At 41.3% G+C, this 17,492-nt stretch overlaps 1 protein-coding gene across 2 annotated transcripts; it reads right to left on the bottom strand.

Moving 5' to 3' along the window:
- Nucleotides 1-1,067: 1,067 nt before the first annotated feature.
- Nucleotides 1,068-14,584, bottom strand: cd99 (CD99 molecule). Of its 2 annotated transcripts, XM_070958080.1 has the most exons (15): nt 14,069-14,584; nt 11,479-11,508; nt 11,310-11,369; nt 11,038-11,076; nt 10,892-10,945; nt 10,752-10,784; nt 10,308-10,361; nt 10,150-10,182; nt 9,795-9,848; nt 9,579-9,659; nt 8,319-8,351; nt 7,985-8,005; nt 4,055-4,174; nt 3,838-3,891; nt 1,068-3,535 (listed from the first exon to the last, which is right to left on the bottom strand). In XM_070958080.1, the coding sequence occupies exons 1-15, from the start codon at nt 14,127-14,129 to the stop codon at nt 3,507-3,509; spliced, it is 756 nt and encodes a 251-aa protein (XP_070814181.1). In that variant the 5' UTR covers nt 14,130-14,584; the 3' UTR covers nt 1,068-3,506. The 2 variants fall into 2 exon arrangements, with proteins under 2 accessions (XP_070814181.1, XP_070814182.1); XM_070958081.1 differs by lacking the exons at nt 1,068-3,535; nt 3,838-3,891; nt 4,055-4,174 and adding an exon at nt 6,141-7,498 and having other exon boundaries at nt 14,069-14,247.
- Between the last annotated feature and the right edge of the window lie 2,908 nt (nt 14,585-17,492).

Below are 17,492 nucleotides of genomic sequence, written 5' to 3'. Positions count from 1 at the left end.
TGCAAGTACTGCATGTAAGTACAATTTCAGATAACGCCTGACTAAAAGGCAAAAAAGGTAAACAACAACAGCTGATACAGGGTTATGTACCTCGGCAACACTATTAACAGAGTTTTACCTTAAAACCACATATTTAAAAAAAAAAAATCGACACAACATTTGGCTGTTGAGTGTCCTCTCATCTCTGCCTTCAAAGGAAAGGAAATAATCGGACTAACGTAAATAAATAAATTGCATATAGTTATGGCGTCCGCCACCAATCCGCAATTCATTTCAGCCGCAACGCTTTAGCTTTAAAGCTAAATGTTAGCTACTTGCAAACTGCACGACGGTCTGCCTAGCTTAAATTGAGTTAGCCAAGGTAACGCACACAAATCAGCTTGTTCGCACACACCTTATCATCCAAGTCACAAAAATGAATAAACGTTGCCTTGTCAAGTTGACAGTAACTCACCAAACGCTAGTAGCAGCAAAAAGTTCGCCGATACGGACACATTTGCCTCCAGTCGTCCAGCGTCGCCCAAGTCTGGAGTCCCAATGGCAGGAGCGGCGGAGTTTCTTCTGTAGGTCCTCTTCCTTCACCGGAAATTGGCGATAGTCCCGGTTTAAACTATCTTGGCGCGACCGTGAAACAAACTTTTTTGGCAGCCTCAAAAAAACAGTCGTGGCTGCGGTGACCGACGTGACCTCTGCACACGGAGGCGCCTTCAATAAAGCTGCAGCCAATCGGAGGCCGGCAATACAGGCGCTGCCGTCACGTGATGTTAACAAGTTCAACGTGTCCACCAAACACCATTAAAAACACATTACTCCATGACGTTATTTTGTTAAATGTAGTTAGTTGCATAAACTATATAGACATACTTTACAGCAATGACAATTAAAAATAAAAAACATGATTTAAAAAAAGCAAGTGCGGAAGAGTGCTCTTGGAAGCATAAGTGGAAACTGGGAAGTTGGAATTATTTTGTCATATTCACTAATCTCAAGGTCAAGGAGGAACATCCATCCTCAAGTGAAATGAGTAAACATAAAGCATGCGATGACAAAATGACAAAGAGCAGATACACTGTACAACACCACTTTATTGAAAACATGTACACACACTTTAAATCCACACACAAAAAGTAACATTGCTGCAATCATCAGATGTAACATAGCTGTATTAAGATTGAAAAACTGAGACAAGTTTGAATATAAAAACCTCCAGAAATACACAAACTGAGATCATGGTTGTTCATAGTGAAATGCAAAAAGCAAAAGTCAGCAGGCATCTATACACATTATTCTCAAATATTTACAGCTAACAAGGGTACAACTCATTTTAATATTTTAGCAAGACCAATTCTCCATCTACAATCCCCTGATGCAAAAGTTCTGATCGTTTAACACTTTATGAGTCCATTTGGGAGTCAAACTGAACACATGTGGGCGAGTCTGAGTGAACCAGCGTACACAAGTGAATCAGCCTGGCCTCAGAGTGTTTCATGACTGCTGTTCTGCTAGCGAGTATAAAGAGCATCAAAGCAGAGTAATAAACCCAATTAACTACAGACTGCAAAAGTCTCCATCTTATCTTTCTGTCTTAGTTACTAAAACGCTTAGTTTCATACAACAAAGCAAAACATGTCAGTGTGGTAAAAATATGTCCACATGTTTCCAACAAAAATCAACTTGTTTCAAGAAGTTTCTTGAAAAAAGTTTGCTTGTTTCGTATTTCACTTTAAAAAAAAAAAAAAAAAAAAAAAAAAAAAAAAGTTGCATTCATTCTTTTTTATCACTAGGGGGCAGTGGAAAGACATTTAACCTACACTGGTGCATTGATTCATGCAGCTGTAAGAAAATAGGACGAGACATACTACAGACAAAAATGAATTTTGCAGTACAAACAAATTTGAGATCAATCTCCAACAAAACAACAAACAAAGAACAGATACTGTTACTGTATACTGATACAGATACTTATACTGTATGTTACAATTTAATATGTCATAAAAAAAAAAGATCCTAAGCAATCTCACATGCCACTTAATTGTGTACACTTCCTGGATGTGTACATCTAGCAAGTTTCTGCTATGTGTCATTACAATCATTACTTTATATTGAAAAGCTCCTTCTGCTGGATCAGATCCAGTTACATGATAACCATGTCAGTACAACTTCAAGCAACTTTGTGTTGTGCTGTGAAAAAGACAACTGTAAATTCTCAAATAGCAGCCAGAACCTTTATTTACCTCAACCACAGAGAGAGGAGAACCTGGCCTTTATTTGAAACAGGCCTTTATTTGTAATTTCCCCTCTTTGAAAAGTATACTCTATCATATTTAAGCAATTAATCCGCTGTTGATGCTGTTTTCTGTTGATGCACACACTTTTTCTGTTTAGTTTTACTTCAGAAATTCAGTACACTGTACATTTCCACAACTCTGACTCAAGTAGTACAATAACAGTCATGTCATACTCACCACTTGGCTCTTTCGAGCTTCTCTTCTCTAATAAAAATGTTTTTATTCATTAATTATTTCCAACTGCATACATTTTGCTGGTTTTTTTTTTTTTTTCAAATTGCTATTAAGGTACCGTCAACCAAACTCAGCAGCTCATAGGACAAAAAGTAGGTTGCTCCTAGTAAATGAAAACATTTGTGATCAAAGGAAATATTAATGGCAGCAGAGTGGTGAGCATGACTTGACTGTCGTTCTAATAATGGAATTTGTGCTTTGGAAATGCACAATGTGCTGCATTTAAAATGTGAGCCACTATGGTACAATGATACCGGTGATCAAATGTTTTTTATCGGTCTTACTTTGCAACCAGCCTTATGTGTTGGCCGCACCTCTTGCTGTTATTTGAAGACCTGCTTTTATTTGGGAATTTCTGTTATATTGTTTAGGCAGACTCTGAGGTGTGGGGGGGTCTGGGTGAACAAACCGTTCAGGATTTAAGGTGCAAAAGACAATACTCAGCATCCATCCTTCTTAGATGCCATCTGCAGGGGGTCTGCAACAATCCAGAAGGTTTTAGTTTAGAGCATCGTTTCTGTAACAAACGCCTAAGTTGACTTGTATGATGCAGTAAACCCTACCCATGTAGCGCCTTTGTTAAGCTAAACGTACTTTTTGCGGTTACTTTACTGTAAAAGGTTTAAAAGACATGTAAGGGGAACGAAACAATGCATTTATGTGTACAGTAGTTAAACACAGACAAAGCACATAAACACAAAAATCTCTGCAAAACCGCTGTCTGCAGAAATTATCACTGAAGAAATCAAAGTAGCTCTACGGACAACTAAGATTTGAGTTTTGTTCAGTGAATGGAAAAATAAATGACACACGACAAACAGCTTAATTTAGGCTTAAGCTGTTTTCGTTGTTTAAACTAGGCTATTGAAAGAGAAAGTCTCATTTTAAGATGGAAGTGACAAATGACATGTTGATTGAAAGTTGAATGAAGTTGAGTTTTGTCGAGAAGGCCACTGACTTGTCTTGTGTGTGTGCAGAAGGTGTCTAGGACGTCCTGAGCAGGTTGCTGAACACTGAAATTTGAAAGCACAGAACAATTAGGAGTCTGACTCTGTTAAAGAGTGACTAAACCTTCAGTTCACGTCCCACTGTTGACCACCCGATGTCAGGCTACGCACATGTTTGGGTTTGGTTTGGCTGCTTTGGTTTTAAAGCGGCGTCTTTTAATTCTCTTATAACTCAATATTTCAATAACTTTATTTCCACAGCACTTTTCAAAAACAAGTCATAAAGTGCTCCACAAAAAAAGACTAACCCTCAACTCTGAGCACTTTTGCATATGATATTATTCCTTTGAACAGACAAAGAAACCTACCTTGAGGATCAGACTGATTACCATGATGGCCTTTACCCCTCTCTGGATCTGCCCCTAAATAAAGAACATTTCATGAATACGATCACAGTGACAACACCTGTAGTGATAACAGTGCTGTACTTCCTTTTATCTGTGACTCTACTAACGTCTATGTTATTGTCTCCATATTGCATTCTATAAATATATTAAATATGTCAATTAAGAGAAACACACTGACCTCCCTGCAGCTTGAAGCAGAGCTTTTTCTTCTGGTAAGCAATGTAACTGGATGCTGCTCCCATAAGGGCGACTCCTATGGCGCTGACAATTCCTGCTATCTGTCCAGATCCGGCTTCCGCTAGATGAGGAGCAAAACCAAACACTGTTACAGCAGAGTGCACGTTTGTGAAAGAAAGTTAAAGTTTATGCATGTTTACAGCTTTTTTTCTGGGCCTTTGAGATTTTTTGGATCTGTTATCTGAAGCACTGTGTATAATTCAGAAGGTCTTATTAGGTCGTTTAGTCTCATTGCAGCTGAGCTTTTTATCTCCAAACACACATTTGAAAGGATGCTACATCACTGTTCTGATTTGTTTTTTTGCAATCCTCATTGCAAACAACAAGAATGAAGCGGCCATTGATTTTGTTTGCACTTTTCATGCATCTTTGTTGTTCCTTATAACAATTTATCTCTGTTCCAGGAGCAGAATATTCTCCATTTTTAAGAAATCACATAAATAAACTTTAACATATAACTGAAAATCTAAGAAGAGTTCCTCAACTGTGAACTGTCGTAACCTCAGTTTTACACAAGGTGGCGTCCAATAACTTTTGACATGCTTTGCAAAACAGCTCCCAAAACCAACTGTCAGGGAAAACTGTAGCGAAAATGTGCAAACCAGAACATGAGAGACACAAAGACTGAAAGCGTCCATGTCAAACTGGGGATTCAGCGGTAAAACTGACACTGAGAATAAAGGGGAACCAGGTCCAGAGAGCTGGATTAAAAGTAAAAAGTGAACACACCCAAGCCCCGGGGCAGGGTCGAGCACTGAGGCAAGGCACACACAAAGGGATGATGGCACAGAGAGAGAGAAACACACACACTGGCTGCATGAATCATGAGCCTGCGCTGTTAACTGGCACGACCTGAAAACCACTGTGAGTCATGTGGGAGAGGTGTGTCTTGTGATGGAGCAGTGTACTAAAACAGGGCGTTGCCTGGACATAAAAAAAAAACAAAAATAAAAAAAGCACGGGATGCCGGCCTGCAGCATGAGTAACTGCTGGAAAATGCTGAGCATGTGGATCGTGTTGTTTCCCACACACATGCAAGACACCTTCAGAGTTCGCTTCTATTGGAATCAAGATTTGGTGCTGGATCAACCCCAAGGGGCTGAATCCTATCCTGTCTGTTCTTTACAATAATGTGATCGCACCCTAATTTATTAACCCTTTGAGCCTGCAGCTGTCTCCGCTCAGGTTTCACTCCCTTTATCTCCAGGCCAACACGCGCAGTCAGGATCGGCACTTCAGTGCTACTGAAGTAGTAACACATCTAACACATTGGATGATAGAACTGTGCATCAGTTTATAACAATACTGTACTGTTATTGTGCTTTTATATGATCGTAATACAAGCTATATCATGGTATTGTCTTCTATTTTGTCATATATACTTCATAGTTTTGTATTGGTACTGTGTCTTTGTATATTACATATACTGCATATATATGTCATGTAACAATATATACTTTATTATTCATGATGTATCTTGAACCTCTCAGTCTGTCTCTGTGCTGGGTGAACATGCGTCAGGGATCAGTCAAAGTCTTTGCAGCTATTTTGACTGAGCGTAACACATTTAAAAAGAAGCTTGTCGAGCTCGACTTTCAAAAAACAAAAGACTATTTATTTGGACAAACACATTCACAGTCTTGGAGCTTCAGCTCCCATCACGCAGGTGTTAAGATGCAAACAGGAAACATAATGCTGCTATGTGTGAGGTAAGAAGGGCTTTGGTGTTTCTCCAGGATTATGCCTGTTTAGCTGCAATCAGTGGAAACAGTGATTCCAGAAGTACTGTATGTGAATGTGTGTGATTTCTGTGTGTTCAGAGTTTTGACTGTGAGATGAAGGGGTGTGGTTCATTAGATCAACTGAAATATTAAAGGTATTCAAACTAAAACAAGACAGGATGCAAATATCAGGTAAAATTGAGCAGGCACATTAAGGCTTTTTTTTGGATGTGTGATAGTGGTGCATATTTCTAATCAATCAATAAGCCTTGCACGTATCATAAATCAAACAAATTATGACCAGATCGCTGACACTGGTTTGTTTTATTCAGTATGCATGACACATTTCAAGGCTTTCTTACATTGCAATCATTGCAGCAAAGTCACAAATCCCGTACAGTACAAGGAACCCACCAAATATACTGCCAGTTACCAAAGAGTACGCATAGAACTACTCATCAGCTAAAAAGTGCCAAAGGCAAAAACCATCATCTGATCAAACACCTAAAACGAGAGGATTCTAACTGAGCTCTGCGTGCTGGATCTCTCAGCAGAGTGCTGTGAATGCTGCCTGCAGTATGTAAAGAATGTGTGCAGACTGCTGCTGACTGTGGAGGATCCAAGGTGTCTGGACTGACAGTGAGTGCACAGGCAGAGACCAGGCGTGTCCTGACATGAAGTGAGGAAAGCAACAAACACTCTGAAACAAAGACTTAGCTTTCCACTGATGCAAACATAACCTTGTTTTTTTTTTTTTTTGGCAAATAAAGCAAGGTGACTAAAAGCTATTTGTTTATGAGTCTGAAAGCACAGCACAGTTCTGAGCGCTCTGTTCGCCAACTTCAAATCAGAAGAATCACTTCCTGTCATATGAGCTTATTTAGTGCTAAAAAAAGACCAAGACAGCAATGATCATTAGAACAGCAAGCACTGAAAATCTTTTCCCAAATACATGTGTGGTGTTTAAAAGAAGGTAACATATGCATGAGTCATGGCGTGTCAGGAATAGCTGGGTGGAGAGTGAAAGACAGAGGAATGTATGTACACACCCAAATACGGGGTATCCTGTGAGCCTGGAATCGCAGGGTTAAAGTCAGCAATATAGTGTTTCCAGCAGTCCTGCTAGTTCTAACTGTCTGGGTGGTTCAGAGGTGCAAGCCCTTCACTGCAGTTTACGCCAACCGCACAGCCTTTCCAGCCCAAGCACACACCTGCAGCTGTGAGTGATCAGGTGGTCAAAGAGCACAGGAAGCGCATCCAGGATAGCACTCCAGAGCACAATGAGCGCAAAAAGGTTAGCTACAGAGTTTAGAGATGCACTGCAATAAAATCCTTCAGCAGAACATTAAAAAACAACAAGAAAAAAAATCCCTATGACCACAATCTTGGCTTCGCCCAGGAAAGCACGATTCCTGTCCGATTCTTGACTTTTCAAACACCCTGTTATATACACACATATGTAACCACGAGTTGAGGGCAACCTCAGACCTGACAGCCAATCAGAAAGTACAGATTGATGGTTCATTGAATAGCTTGTAGCAGCTCCATGGCCCTCTCTAACAAAGGTATTACAGTTTTCTTTACGTTGGAAATCCACATATAGAATTCCTCTGGCATGTTATCATTTAGCATCTTCAGGATTTGGCCCCACAGAAGGTCTGGATCTGCAACGACACATAATCGTAGCAGAGTTTTAGCCAAAGACACCAGACCAGGGATACCAATACGAAGAATAGACCAGTAAGAAACTAAAGCGGTCAATCCTCAAAGACGTCGCTTTTGCCGAGTGATGTGAAACTAAATACAACTGATCAAATATCTGAAGTCTGAATGATCCAGACAGCCCCCATGTCAAGATGATGAGAATAGAGTCTGACAATTACACAACAAGGTCATGAACTGCTTTCAAAGCCGCTAGCATAACGATAAAATTCACTTGCGATGCCGAGGACACAGACCCAACAACTGGGGGATTAGCAACAAACAGAAGCAGCGAACGCGCAACTTCCTCTAAGACGGGAAACAGGAAATTCCCAACAAGAGCTCAAGGACTGATCAGTTCTGCAAGTTGACATAATGGTACCCACAGTGATGATAACACAGCACATAAACAAAGAGAGGAAGTACATCAAGATTAAATGTGGATTTACCTTGAGGCTGGTCAGCACCACCTGTCAGGAACACAGAATGAAAATCAATACAATGTTCATGCTGGTCAGATATTTTCTGAAACTACTAAAGACACTAAATACAAATGCAAGATTTCCACTGTACAGACTCAGTTGTGTATCTGCACTGAGTCCCAATAACTTGCTGTCTGCACATAAGCACAACATCCCCTGTTCGAGTACAGGAGCCTTTCGTGCTTCGACCTAAAATGCTAATGCAAACGTGCTCACAATCACCAAGTTAAGCAGCTATAATACTGAGCACGATCGTCGTCTCATGAGGTTGCAGGTATAATATTGTGATTTAAGAACATACCCTGAGGATCGGAGCCAGGGTCCACCGCATGGCCTGGATCCAAAAGAAAAGAGAGAAAAGTCAAGTTAGAAACTCTTTGAAAACTTCCTTCCATTGAACGGCGGAGTCCTGAGAGGAGGCAGCAGTGAAACTCTGGGTTTGACTGCTGCACTGGCTCTCTAAACAGAAACAGACCCAACTGATCGGTATGACTGTGTGCAGTAAACTGCAGTTAATAACAAGTTAGTGTAGTTACTGCTTCATATATACGATCGAGCAGAATCAGATCTGAAAAGCAACCATGTGGCTCTAATTACACTGGAGGGCCTGTGGGTGTTTATTCTGTTTCCTTTCTTTGGTAGAGGAACAAGTAATTATTTCCATGCTCTGACTAAACAGCAGTATAGAGACCCAAAAGACAAGACTGTCCAGAACAACAGGCAGCGTCTTTGTCTGATTTCCACCATTTCTTTAAAAGCACAATGTAAAAAAAGGTTGTTTTCAGTCCTTGTCTGAAAGATGAGCGAAAGGATAATAAAGTGACAACGGATACACGAGGAACGTGTTTGGGGAAAATCTGAAGAAAGGCTCTTTGAACGTGGATCTGGTATTCAGAATAAAAGTGTTTAAACAAATGTTTCAACCCCATAATATGCACAGTCAGTGCCGTGCTGAAGGAGCGTGTCCATTGTGGACTCCCACAAGCGTTAACAACACTCATGCCCTGTGTTTCACATTACCCAGCATGCCGGATGGCGAAGGCATGACCCCGCCCTCCTCTGCCCCGATTGGCTAACCCTGACATTCTCAGTCTACCCTAACCCGAACCAATCTCACTCCTCAAGCCTAAACCCAAATCATCCTGTGGCAAACCAGCCTGAGCACTGAGAGACTCCTCCTGCTCTGCACAAACTGTGCTGTGCTGCGTAACATTAAAAGTACACTGCAGTGTAGTCTGAGGATGCAGGGGTGCTGCAATAAATCATACAGTGTATATTTAACCATGAAGAGCTGCAGCGTGAACACAGTCTAATGCATTCAGATGACATTTGACCGAGCAGCCGGCACCAGAAGCAAAACAGGGATAGCTAAAATTACCGCCGAGCAGAGGACCGAGTGAGAGCTTCATCACATGGTGCAACAACAATCGCCTGAAGCTCAATATCAGCAAAACCAGTGAGCTTGTGGTTTGGGCTAAATTTGAAGAAATTCACAGGAATGGGATGGACAGATGTAAAAAGAGCAGCTTTTCAACTTTTTCAGGCGGCACTGCTGTCTTACCTCCTCCTGGGCGACCTCCTTCAGGCTTGTAGTCCCCACCAGTAACATCGAACAAGTCTCCGTCATCAAAAGATCCACCGCCTATGAGAAATGAGCGACAAAATGGATTAAAAAACAAGAACTCCAAAACCTCTTTGATTTGCATTTTGTGTTCTCGACATCTGTGTAGATTAAGAATTCAAAAGACAGGAAATGAGCTGAGATATGTAGACTCACCCCCTCCGCCGCTTGGTGGTTTCACAGCAGGTTTGTCAGGTTTGGGGTTGGGGTCTGTGGGTGCAAAATATGGCCATTAATATTTTACTGTCCTTTATCCTGACCTGGATTTTAATTGAGCACAAACCCTAACGACTCCCCGTTAGTCTGAATTCATTTATATTTGATGTTTCTGGGTTAATATCACTGCTGCACGTTTAAGGTTGAGCTCATTTTAGCGACTTCGTGCACTGTTGGGTGCTTTAATCTACAGCGATGCGTCAAATTCGATAAGATCATCATGCGTGTAGCATCGCAGTCCTGTGAGAAGCAAAAGAACAGCCCCGTTTCCAGCTTTGTGACCACGCATGTTTACCTGGGCCAAGAGCATCCTCCAAATCCAAGCCACCTGCAAGACACAAATGCACATGCTTAATATTCTTAATGACAAGAATAAAAAAATATCACCGGCTTTTCTTTTTGTAAATTCAGAATTCAAAAACATGAAATGAGCTGAGATATTTGGAGACTCACCCCCGCCGCCACTTGGTGGTTTCACAGCAGGTTTGTTAGGTTTGGGAGTGGGGTCTGTGGGTGCAGAGACAGTGAGTACAGAGAGAAAGCAGATGCATTACAGCAGGCCTTCCCCAAGTTCAGACCTCTTTTCTTTTTCAGTGTCAAGCTACATACAGACTAAATAAAATGCCAGTCAAGTCAAGTTAGTTTTACTTATTGCGCGCCAAATCATAAGAGAAATAATCTCAGAACACTTTGCATGCAAATCAGGCGTAGACTGTAGCAAGCTATAATAGGACCATGTCTGCTTGGGGGAGGGATTGAGTGAATGGTCAGCTGATGGAGGCAAAAATTAAGTCTGCTCTTAAATGATAAAATCATGAAAGCATCAGCAGCTGGGTTGACACTAATCACACCACCACATATCGTATTCAAAGCAGAGAGACTTTCCAACAGCTTTACCTGGGCCGAAAGCATCCTCCAAGTTAAAGCCACCTACAATACACAAACACACATGCTTAATAGTTGGATACACTCTGACAAGATAAAAATGAAAAAATATTCCACAAACATTGAATGAGCTGAAATATTTGGAGACTCACCCCCTCCGCCACTTGGTGGTTTCACAGCAGGTTTGTCAGGTTTGGGAGTGGGGTCTGTGGGTGCAGAGGTATTATCAGCATTCAGAATACTGGTCACACCCGAATTAGAAGCACATATTAATTTCACATCAGAGAGACAGGTTTACCTGGGCCGAAAGCGTCCTCCAAGTTGAATCCAAAGCCATCTGTAACACACAAATACACAAAGTTTGACCAAATACCTGCAAAACTAATAACATCCCCATCAGCCTCAGGTGTCAGTCATAGGTGAGTATGTAAGAGTATGATCAGACGTTAGCATTTAGCTCAAAGCAACAGTGCGTCACAGCATGGCTAACATAGACTGTTATCTAGCCTTCAAACTCGTGGTTCTTCTGAAGAACAGATATTATTCTGTAAGAGGTGAAAGGAGACAAACCATCACTTTGGGGCTTCTTTGGGGCCTTCGGTTGCTCTTTGGGTGCTGAAGGGGTTGGTCCTAAGGAACAAAGAGGATGTGCGTAATAAATTAGAAATACTTAAATTGATTACAGACACTGATTAATCATCATCATCATCATCCTGCCCCATCACTAACAGTCACTTACCGTCATCCAAAGCATCGAACAGGTTCAGTTCTGTGTGAGGAAGACAGAAGGAACACCATTAAAAAAACAGCAGTGCTACTTCAACAGGACAGTGCTTGCCCCCCCGTCACAGCGGAAGCACATGTGTTCTGTGTTTGAGCGTCGCAGGAAGTTTTGCAGTGTATTCGCTGGTTGCCCTGGCAGCGCTGACGGACACACGGAGCAGCTCTGAAGCATCAGAGCAGCAAGAGTCAGGACTGAAACTAGTGCAACACTGCATTCATTTGAAATTGTTTTCGTGTCCACCTGATCTAATATTCACTCTCCTTTCAACTGTTTTTTTGGTCTCCTCCATCTCCTGAGGGACATATCTGGCTCTTCAGCTGCTAAATGCTCCACCTCGTTCGCCGGCTCGTCTCTGACTGTGCCTGCTGCTGAGCAGATAACGTCCGGTGGGTTTATCAGAGCCTTTTAGCTTAAAAGGAGCTGACGATGATTCAGCATTACTCATCTCCTCCTCTCTGTCTGATCGAGACCAATGTTTTATGTGTTGTTTTATCTGATGAATAATGTATGTGGACTGGATATATGAGGTTAAAAGGCTGAGGCCTGTGTATTCAGTATTGCCGTTTCATCCTCAGGCCATGGTGAGACAAAGAGAGTATCCACGCCAAGTTTAAATCTAACATTATTACTTCCTTTTTCCATTTCGTCAGAAAAACTGGACTAAAAATACTTCTCTTTTGTGGTTTCCAGCAGTCTTACCAGGTTCCAGATGCTGCTGATATTTTAAAAATAACTATTTATGAATGCTGTAAAATGTAAAGGCATTAAATCTCTGCAAAATATCAACACCAGCCACGAGTAAGATACGCAACATCCGTCTAACCTTCTTCAGCCGGATTGCATGCCATCTACTTCTCATTTGCATGCCTGTGGTTTACTCTGCCAGCCCTCGTTCCCCTTCACAGGAAGCAGAGTACACAGTATTATATTATGACTGCGACAATTCTGAGTATTTCTCCATGCTGTTGGACTTGATCTAAAAGACGATGTCTGTTAGTTGGCTGCTATTTTGACGCTGCAGGTTTCTTTTTAGCTTGCTTACAGCCTTCAGTTCTTCATACCTTCAATCAATGTGCAGTATTTCTGTCTGTTAGATGACTTAGATGTCTCTTTTCTTTTTTTTATTGTTACTTCACTGTCGCAATAACCTCAATGTCCTTTAAGCAATGACTACTTGGCCAAAAGTATGTGGACAGCTGAACTTTCATCCCTGTGAGACTCCAGCACCGATGTGTGATTTGAACTGACCCACCGTCAGTGTTTCAGTCCATCCCAAACACGTTGGGTGAGCTTGAGCCATTTCTTTACGGACCTGGCTTTGTAACACTGATGTAGAAAGTGGCCTTGCCCAAACAGTTGCCACAAAGTTGGAAGAAGACCATTGTCTTTGTCATTGCATCCTGAAGTATTCGGATTCCCCCAAACTGCAAATGAGGGACCAAGTCCAAACCACAAAAAGCCCCAAACAGAAGTGTGTGGAGAGTGTGAGTTTGGACATTGTATGTTCTGTAAATGAGTGCAGAATCAAAGAAATCTGAAATGATGAGAAAATCAATCTATTCTGATACCGTGTTATCATTTTCAGTGAATTTCGTTTTCATGATTTGCAGCCTTACTGGGGCATTTTGAAAGCATCAATATAGGCTTTAGTAAATTGTGCAGCATTTTTCTGTATTTTCTCACGTTAAACAGAACAACCATTAAATCCATGGAGAAAATAATCAGCAGATTGATCACCGATGACAATAATCATCAGATACAGCTGCAGACTTCCCTTCAACTACATATTAACACCTCCATCCTATTCCACATCTCATCTTTTTGCAACCTGAAGGAGTTTAAACTCTAAAAACGAAAACTTACTCATGATTAAACCAGAATCTGAAAATCTGAAATCACTGATCACCTTATATGACCCCAGTGATCCAACACAATAACCCACACCGCCTCCATCTATTCCCAGCCCTGTGAATAAAGGCTGAATCACGCCTGATCTCCTCTGCGGGTTAATTCTGATCCCTTTCTTCAGCCATGAAGCTGAACACACAGTGGGGACATGAACTTGAACATCAAATAAAAGGATTTGTCAGACTCATCGGACGTGTCACTCCTCCAGCTGAGCTCATTATAACTTCACGATCTTCTCAAATCAACCCAGCGCGGCCATCCCTTTAAAGCTGCTGCCCTGTTAACACATAAGCCCCTGTGATGGACTCCTCGGCCTGTGAAGCAGACAGGCAGCCACAGGGCTGAAGCACACAGAGACCACATGATGGAAACTGGGACAGGGTTTGTGATGAGGTAACTCCTAATAAAGCGAGTTCTGTCGCAAGAAAAGTTGGCATAGTTTTCAGTCGGGCTAAAATAAAATGGCCGTGTATGGCTAATGGCTCTAATTGCCATAGAAACGTGCGGTAATTGAAGCCTTGGATTAGCCATAAATCTTTCCTGCGTCGCCTAAAAATGGCAAGACCAGCAGAACACATACCATAACCGTAATACAATCATTACACAAGCCTCATAATAACTTCCAAAGCAAGCTTACCGTCCGTTAATGTCCCAGTAACAAGAAAAAGAAGTAAAACAATCCTCAAACAAAACTTCATTTTGACTTGGCTTTTCTTCGCAGACACTTCAGTTTAGTTTTAATGCGGCGAAGTGCAGCAGCGACGCTTACATGGGTCTCTGTTTAGCTTGCAAGCCGAGTATTTGTGGACACGGCTCTCTTGTCCTGACTGGACTGCAAAAACCTCGCCTGGTGTCTTGTTACAGGTCGTTGTGAGTCAGCTTTGCCTATGAAGAACTCACTGGGTGTGGCGGCCTGTCAGAGGGGCGTTAACGCTTGTATAAAGAACGTTAAATTAATCCTGAAGTGTTTTCTGTTTTTCTATGAGACGCGCAGAGATACAACCCGCGTTGTATTAGAAATGAATAAAGCAGAATGTGATCTGTTTCTAATCATTCTGGCACATTTCACAAGTAAAACAGGTGATAATATCATGATAAGGTCAAAGAGGCGCATTCCTCCGATATACACAGTCCATATGGTGGCAGAAAGGGCGAGGGTTGCTTTATCGTTCTTTTTCCTAGGATGGCGAAGACATAGCCCGCCCTACTCTGGTTGTGATTTGCTGGTTGTCGTTCGCTCTGGTTGCTTGGGTTGGTTAGGTCCAGGAATGAGTGAGATTGGTTCGGGCTAGCCTATCAAAGGCAGAGCAGGCCGGGTCATGCCTTCGCCATCCTTAGAAAAAGTAATGCGTGACTTTCACCACTTGCAAACGATTGCATCCTGTTTTTATTGACTTTTAACACAATATGCCAACTTTCCCCCCCCCAAATCTGAGCTGAACAATAACTTTTTATTGAACGCATGTCAAGCACAGAATATGTGGTAAAGTAGCAACTTTAAATCCCATTCTCGTGTTTTCTGTCCATAGACTTTATGGAAGGAAAACAACATAAAACACAAAAGAAGCAATGTGCAAAAGCTGCAATTTTGTTGAAACAAAGTGCTACTTGAGCAGCTGAAGATGAATTCTCCACTGTATCATTCTTTACTGAACAAATAATGAGATCCTCAAATAGACTTATTTTTGAATGACGTTTAGTTTAGGGTTCACACATTCACTGATCTTTGAAGAACTGACACCGCTTAATAGCAACAAACAAATCAAATCATCACATTATATCATATTCCTTTAATTCAATTTCATGCAACACTGAAATGTAGACAAGAGGTAACATAAAGGGCTAAAATGAAGACAGAGACAAACCTATTGTCTCTGTGAAGCCAGTAGTTGGAGGTGGCCCAAAGATGTGGGCCAGTGCTCAGCTCATCCAGCATGGACCAACAGTTTCTACTGAAGCTTGTGTGCCCCCTAGTGGAAATGGATCCAACTTTCATCTTGAATCCTTGCTTCTGGGCTTGTCTTGATTTATACGATGTAATTAAAGTAATTGTTTTCATTGATGATGGTGAACACGAGCAGTTCAGGGGTATTAGCATGTAGTCCTGCCTTTAACTCATGATACTAGAGTCGAAAAGCAATAATACATTCCAGAGTGTCAAGCTTTCAGTCTGTCTGGACATTCTGCAGATAAATCTTCTGTCCCCTTCTGTATCATGATTTGTGCGTTTAAAATACAGTAGATTATACGGAAAGAATTAATTCATGCTGAATATATAAATGACTTTGCAGAGGCTAAGCCAATGCTTAAGCCACTGAGGCATTTTGACTTGAAATTAAATTGACACGCTTTCTGCCATGTCATGAATGAAAGTCCACGTGAATTTCCATTGTAATGCACAATCTTCTGTTTATTTTTCTTTTACAAGTCCAGAAGTCACATATTTCCATACAGCATAATAGCATGCAGAGCATACGTACAGAATGGTAGACCGACAGCGATATACAGAGGTCAAAACTGTTTCTCTTCCTGGTCCCAAATGCCTACCTAGTCACAGAAATTCCTGGTTTAAATAGTGTCAACCACCAATCACCATACACCCCATACATACCGTACAATTAACATTTCGTAAATTACATTTTCATAATCTGCTCTAACGGACCTTTTTGTGAATGTTTACTGATCGGGAAAAAGGATTAAGAAGTTCAGGCATATTCAGGAAGGCGTCACCATCGAACCCGTCCTCTTCATGTCTAAAAACACCAGCAGGGTTCAATCAGTAAAAGTGAACAGAGGATGAGTGATAAGGAATGTGTCTCTGCTGGAGAGATCTGCTAAAGCCACTTTAATAAAAATGGGGAACTATTTGTGGAAAACATTGATTTTTGACTCACACCTTTCTTCCTGTACCTCCACACCGAGCTCGTGGGCCTAATTCAAGCGAGCCGCCAGCTTCAGCAGCAGTCTGAGCTGCTCATGTTGGTTCTCAATGACTGAGCTCAGCTTTTGGGCCACATTGCTTCTGCAATCTGGGGAAGAGTTTAGAAATTCCTTTGATTATAGGAAGAGGTTATAATACTGTCAAAGTAACAGAGGTAGTTTCATTTCAAATTAAAAACAAATCTTTTTCATCTTTGAAACTTTACAATATCAAATGATCAAATAATAAAAGAAGTTGAGGTTTGTGGACTCACCTCCGTCAGTGGGTTTTGGAGCTGTGGGAACACGAATGTTGAACATTACAATAACATAGTCACGTTCGGGGTCGCTTAAAGAGCGCATACCCCTGCAGAACTGCATAATCATCTGAATGTGTTATTTTAACAGAAATGAACTGCAATCTGCATTTAGATCTGCATCCAAAGACACACAGTGAGAGAGATGATGCTTACTGAAGCAATTCAGAGCCATGACCACCAAGTTACAGATGTTTGAATGTCAAGTTAATGCCATCAGGACATGCAGGATCACACCGTTGATGTGTGCTGTTGTTATGTATATGTGGCTGCTATTGGACAACTATTATAGAAATGGTAGGTCTACACCACATGGTTCATAAGTTTGGGTGTTTGCTGGAACATTAAATGCCTCTGCACATGGCTGCATGGTGGTGCTATCCACACCAAAATATCACCATCCACCAAATCTGACTGAAATCTCTATTATGTAAAGATATTCTTGACAGAGCCAACACGCCTAAGACAAAATATCAGACAAATAGAACCTGAAACATGTTCTAACAACTCATCAATCACAGTCGGGGAATCAGTGAGGATTCTCTATTATCTCACAAGCTGTCACTGACTTCATGAGCTGCTGCTGCTGGACAAGTTACTGGTTGTGTTGATCTTTCCAAAAATACATCTATTTGGAATGACGGCATCCTCATAGACAATGACCCAACTGTGCCTACTGAGCCACATGTGCTTCAGTTCAAGAGAGCTACATTATCACTGTCTCTGGCAAAGAATGTTTCAGACCCATCTATAATTTAAGAGATGAAACAACAATATAAACAAATGCACAACAGATTTAATTATATTTAACAGGAAAAAACCTTG

Source organism: Chaetodon trifascialis, chromosome 24 (genome assembly GCF_039877785.1).
Source record: "Chaetodon trifascialis isolate fChaTrf1 chromosome 24, fChaTrf1.hap1, whole genome shotgun sequence".
Classification (NCBI taxonomy): Eukaryota; Metazoa; Chordata; class Actinopteri; order Chaetodontiformes; family Chaetodontidae; genus Chaetodon; species Chaetodon trifascialis.
This window is presented reverse-complemented; position numbering and strand designations above follow the sequence as displayed.

Bases quoted from the DNA above. Each gene is read 5' to 3' on its own strand.
- cd99 (XM_070958080.1), bottom strand. From the start codon at position 14,129: ATGAAGTTTTGTTTGAGGATTGTTTTACTTCTTTTTCTTGTTACTGGG. The intron at 11,077-11,309 runs GTTTGTCTCCTT...TGTGTGTTACAG, and splicing joins AAAGAAGCCCCAAAGTGATG to ATGGCTTTGGATTCAACTTG. The intron at 10,785-10,891 runs GTGAGTCTCCAA...TGTGTATTGTAG, and splicing joins ACCACCAAGTGGCGGAGGGG to GTGGCTTTAACTTGGAGGAT.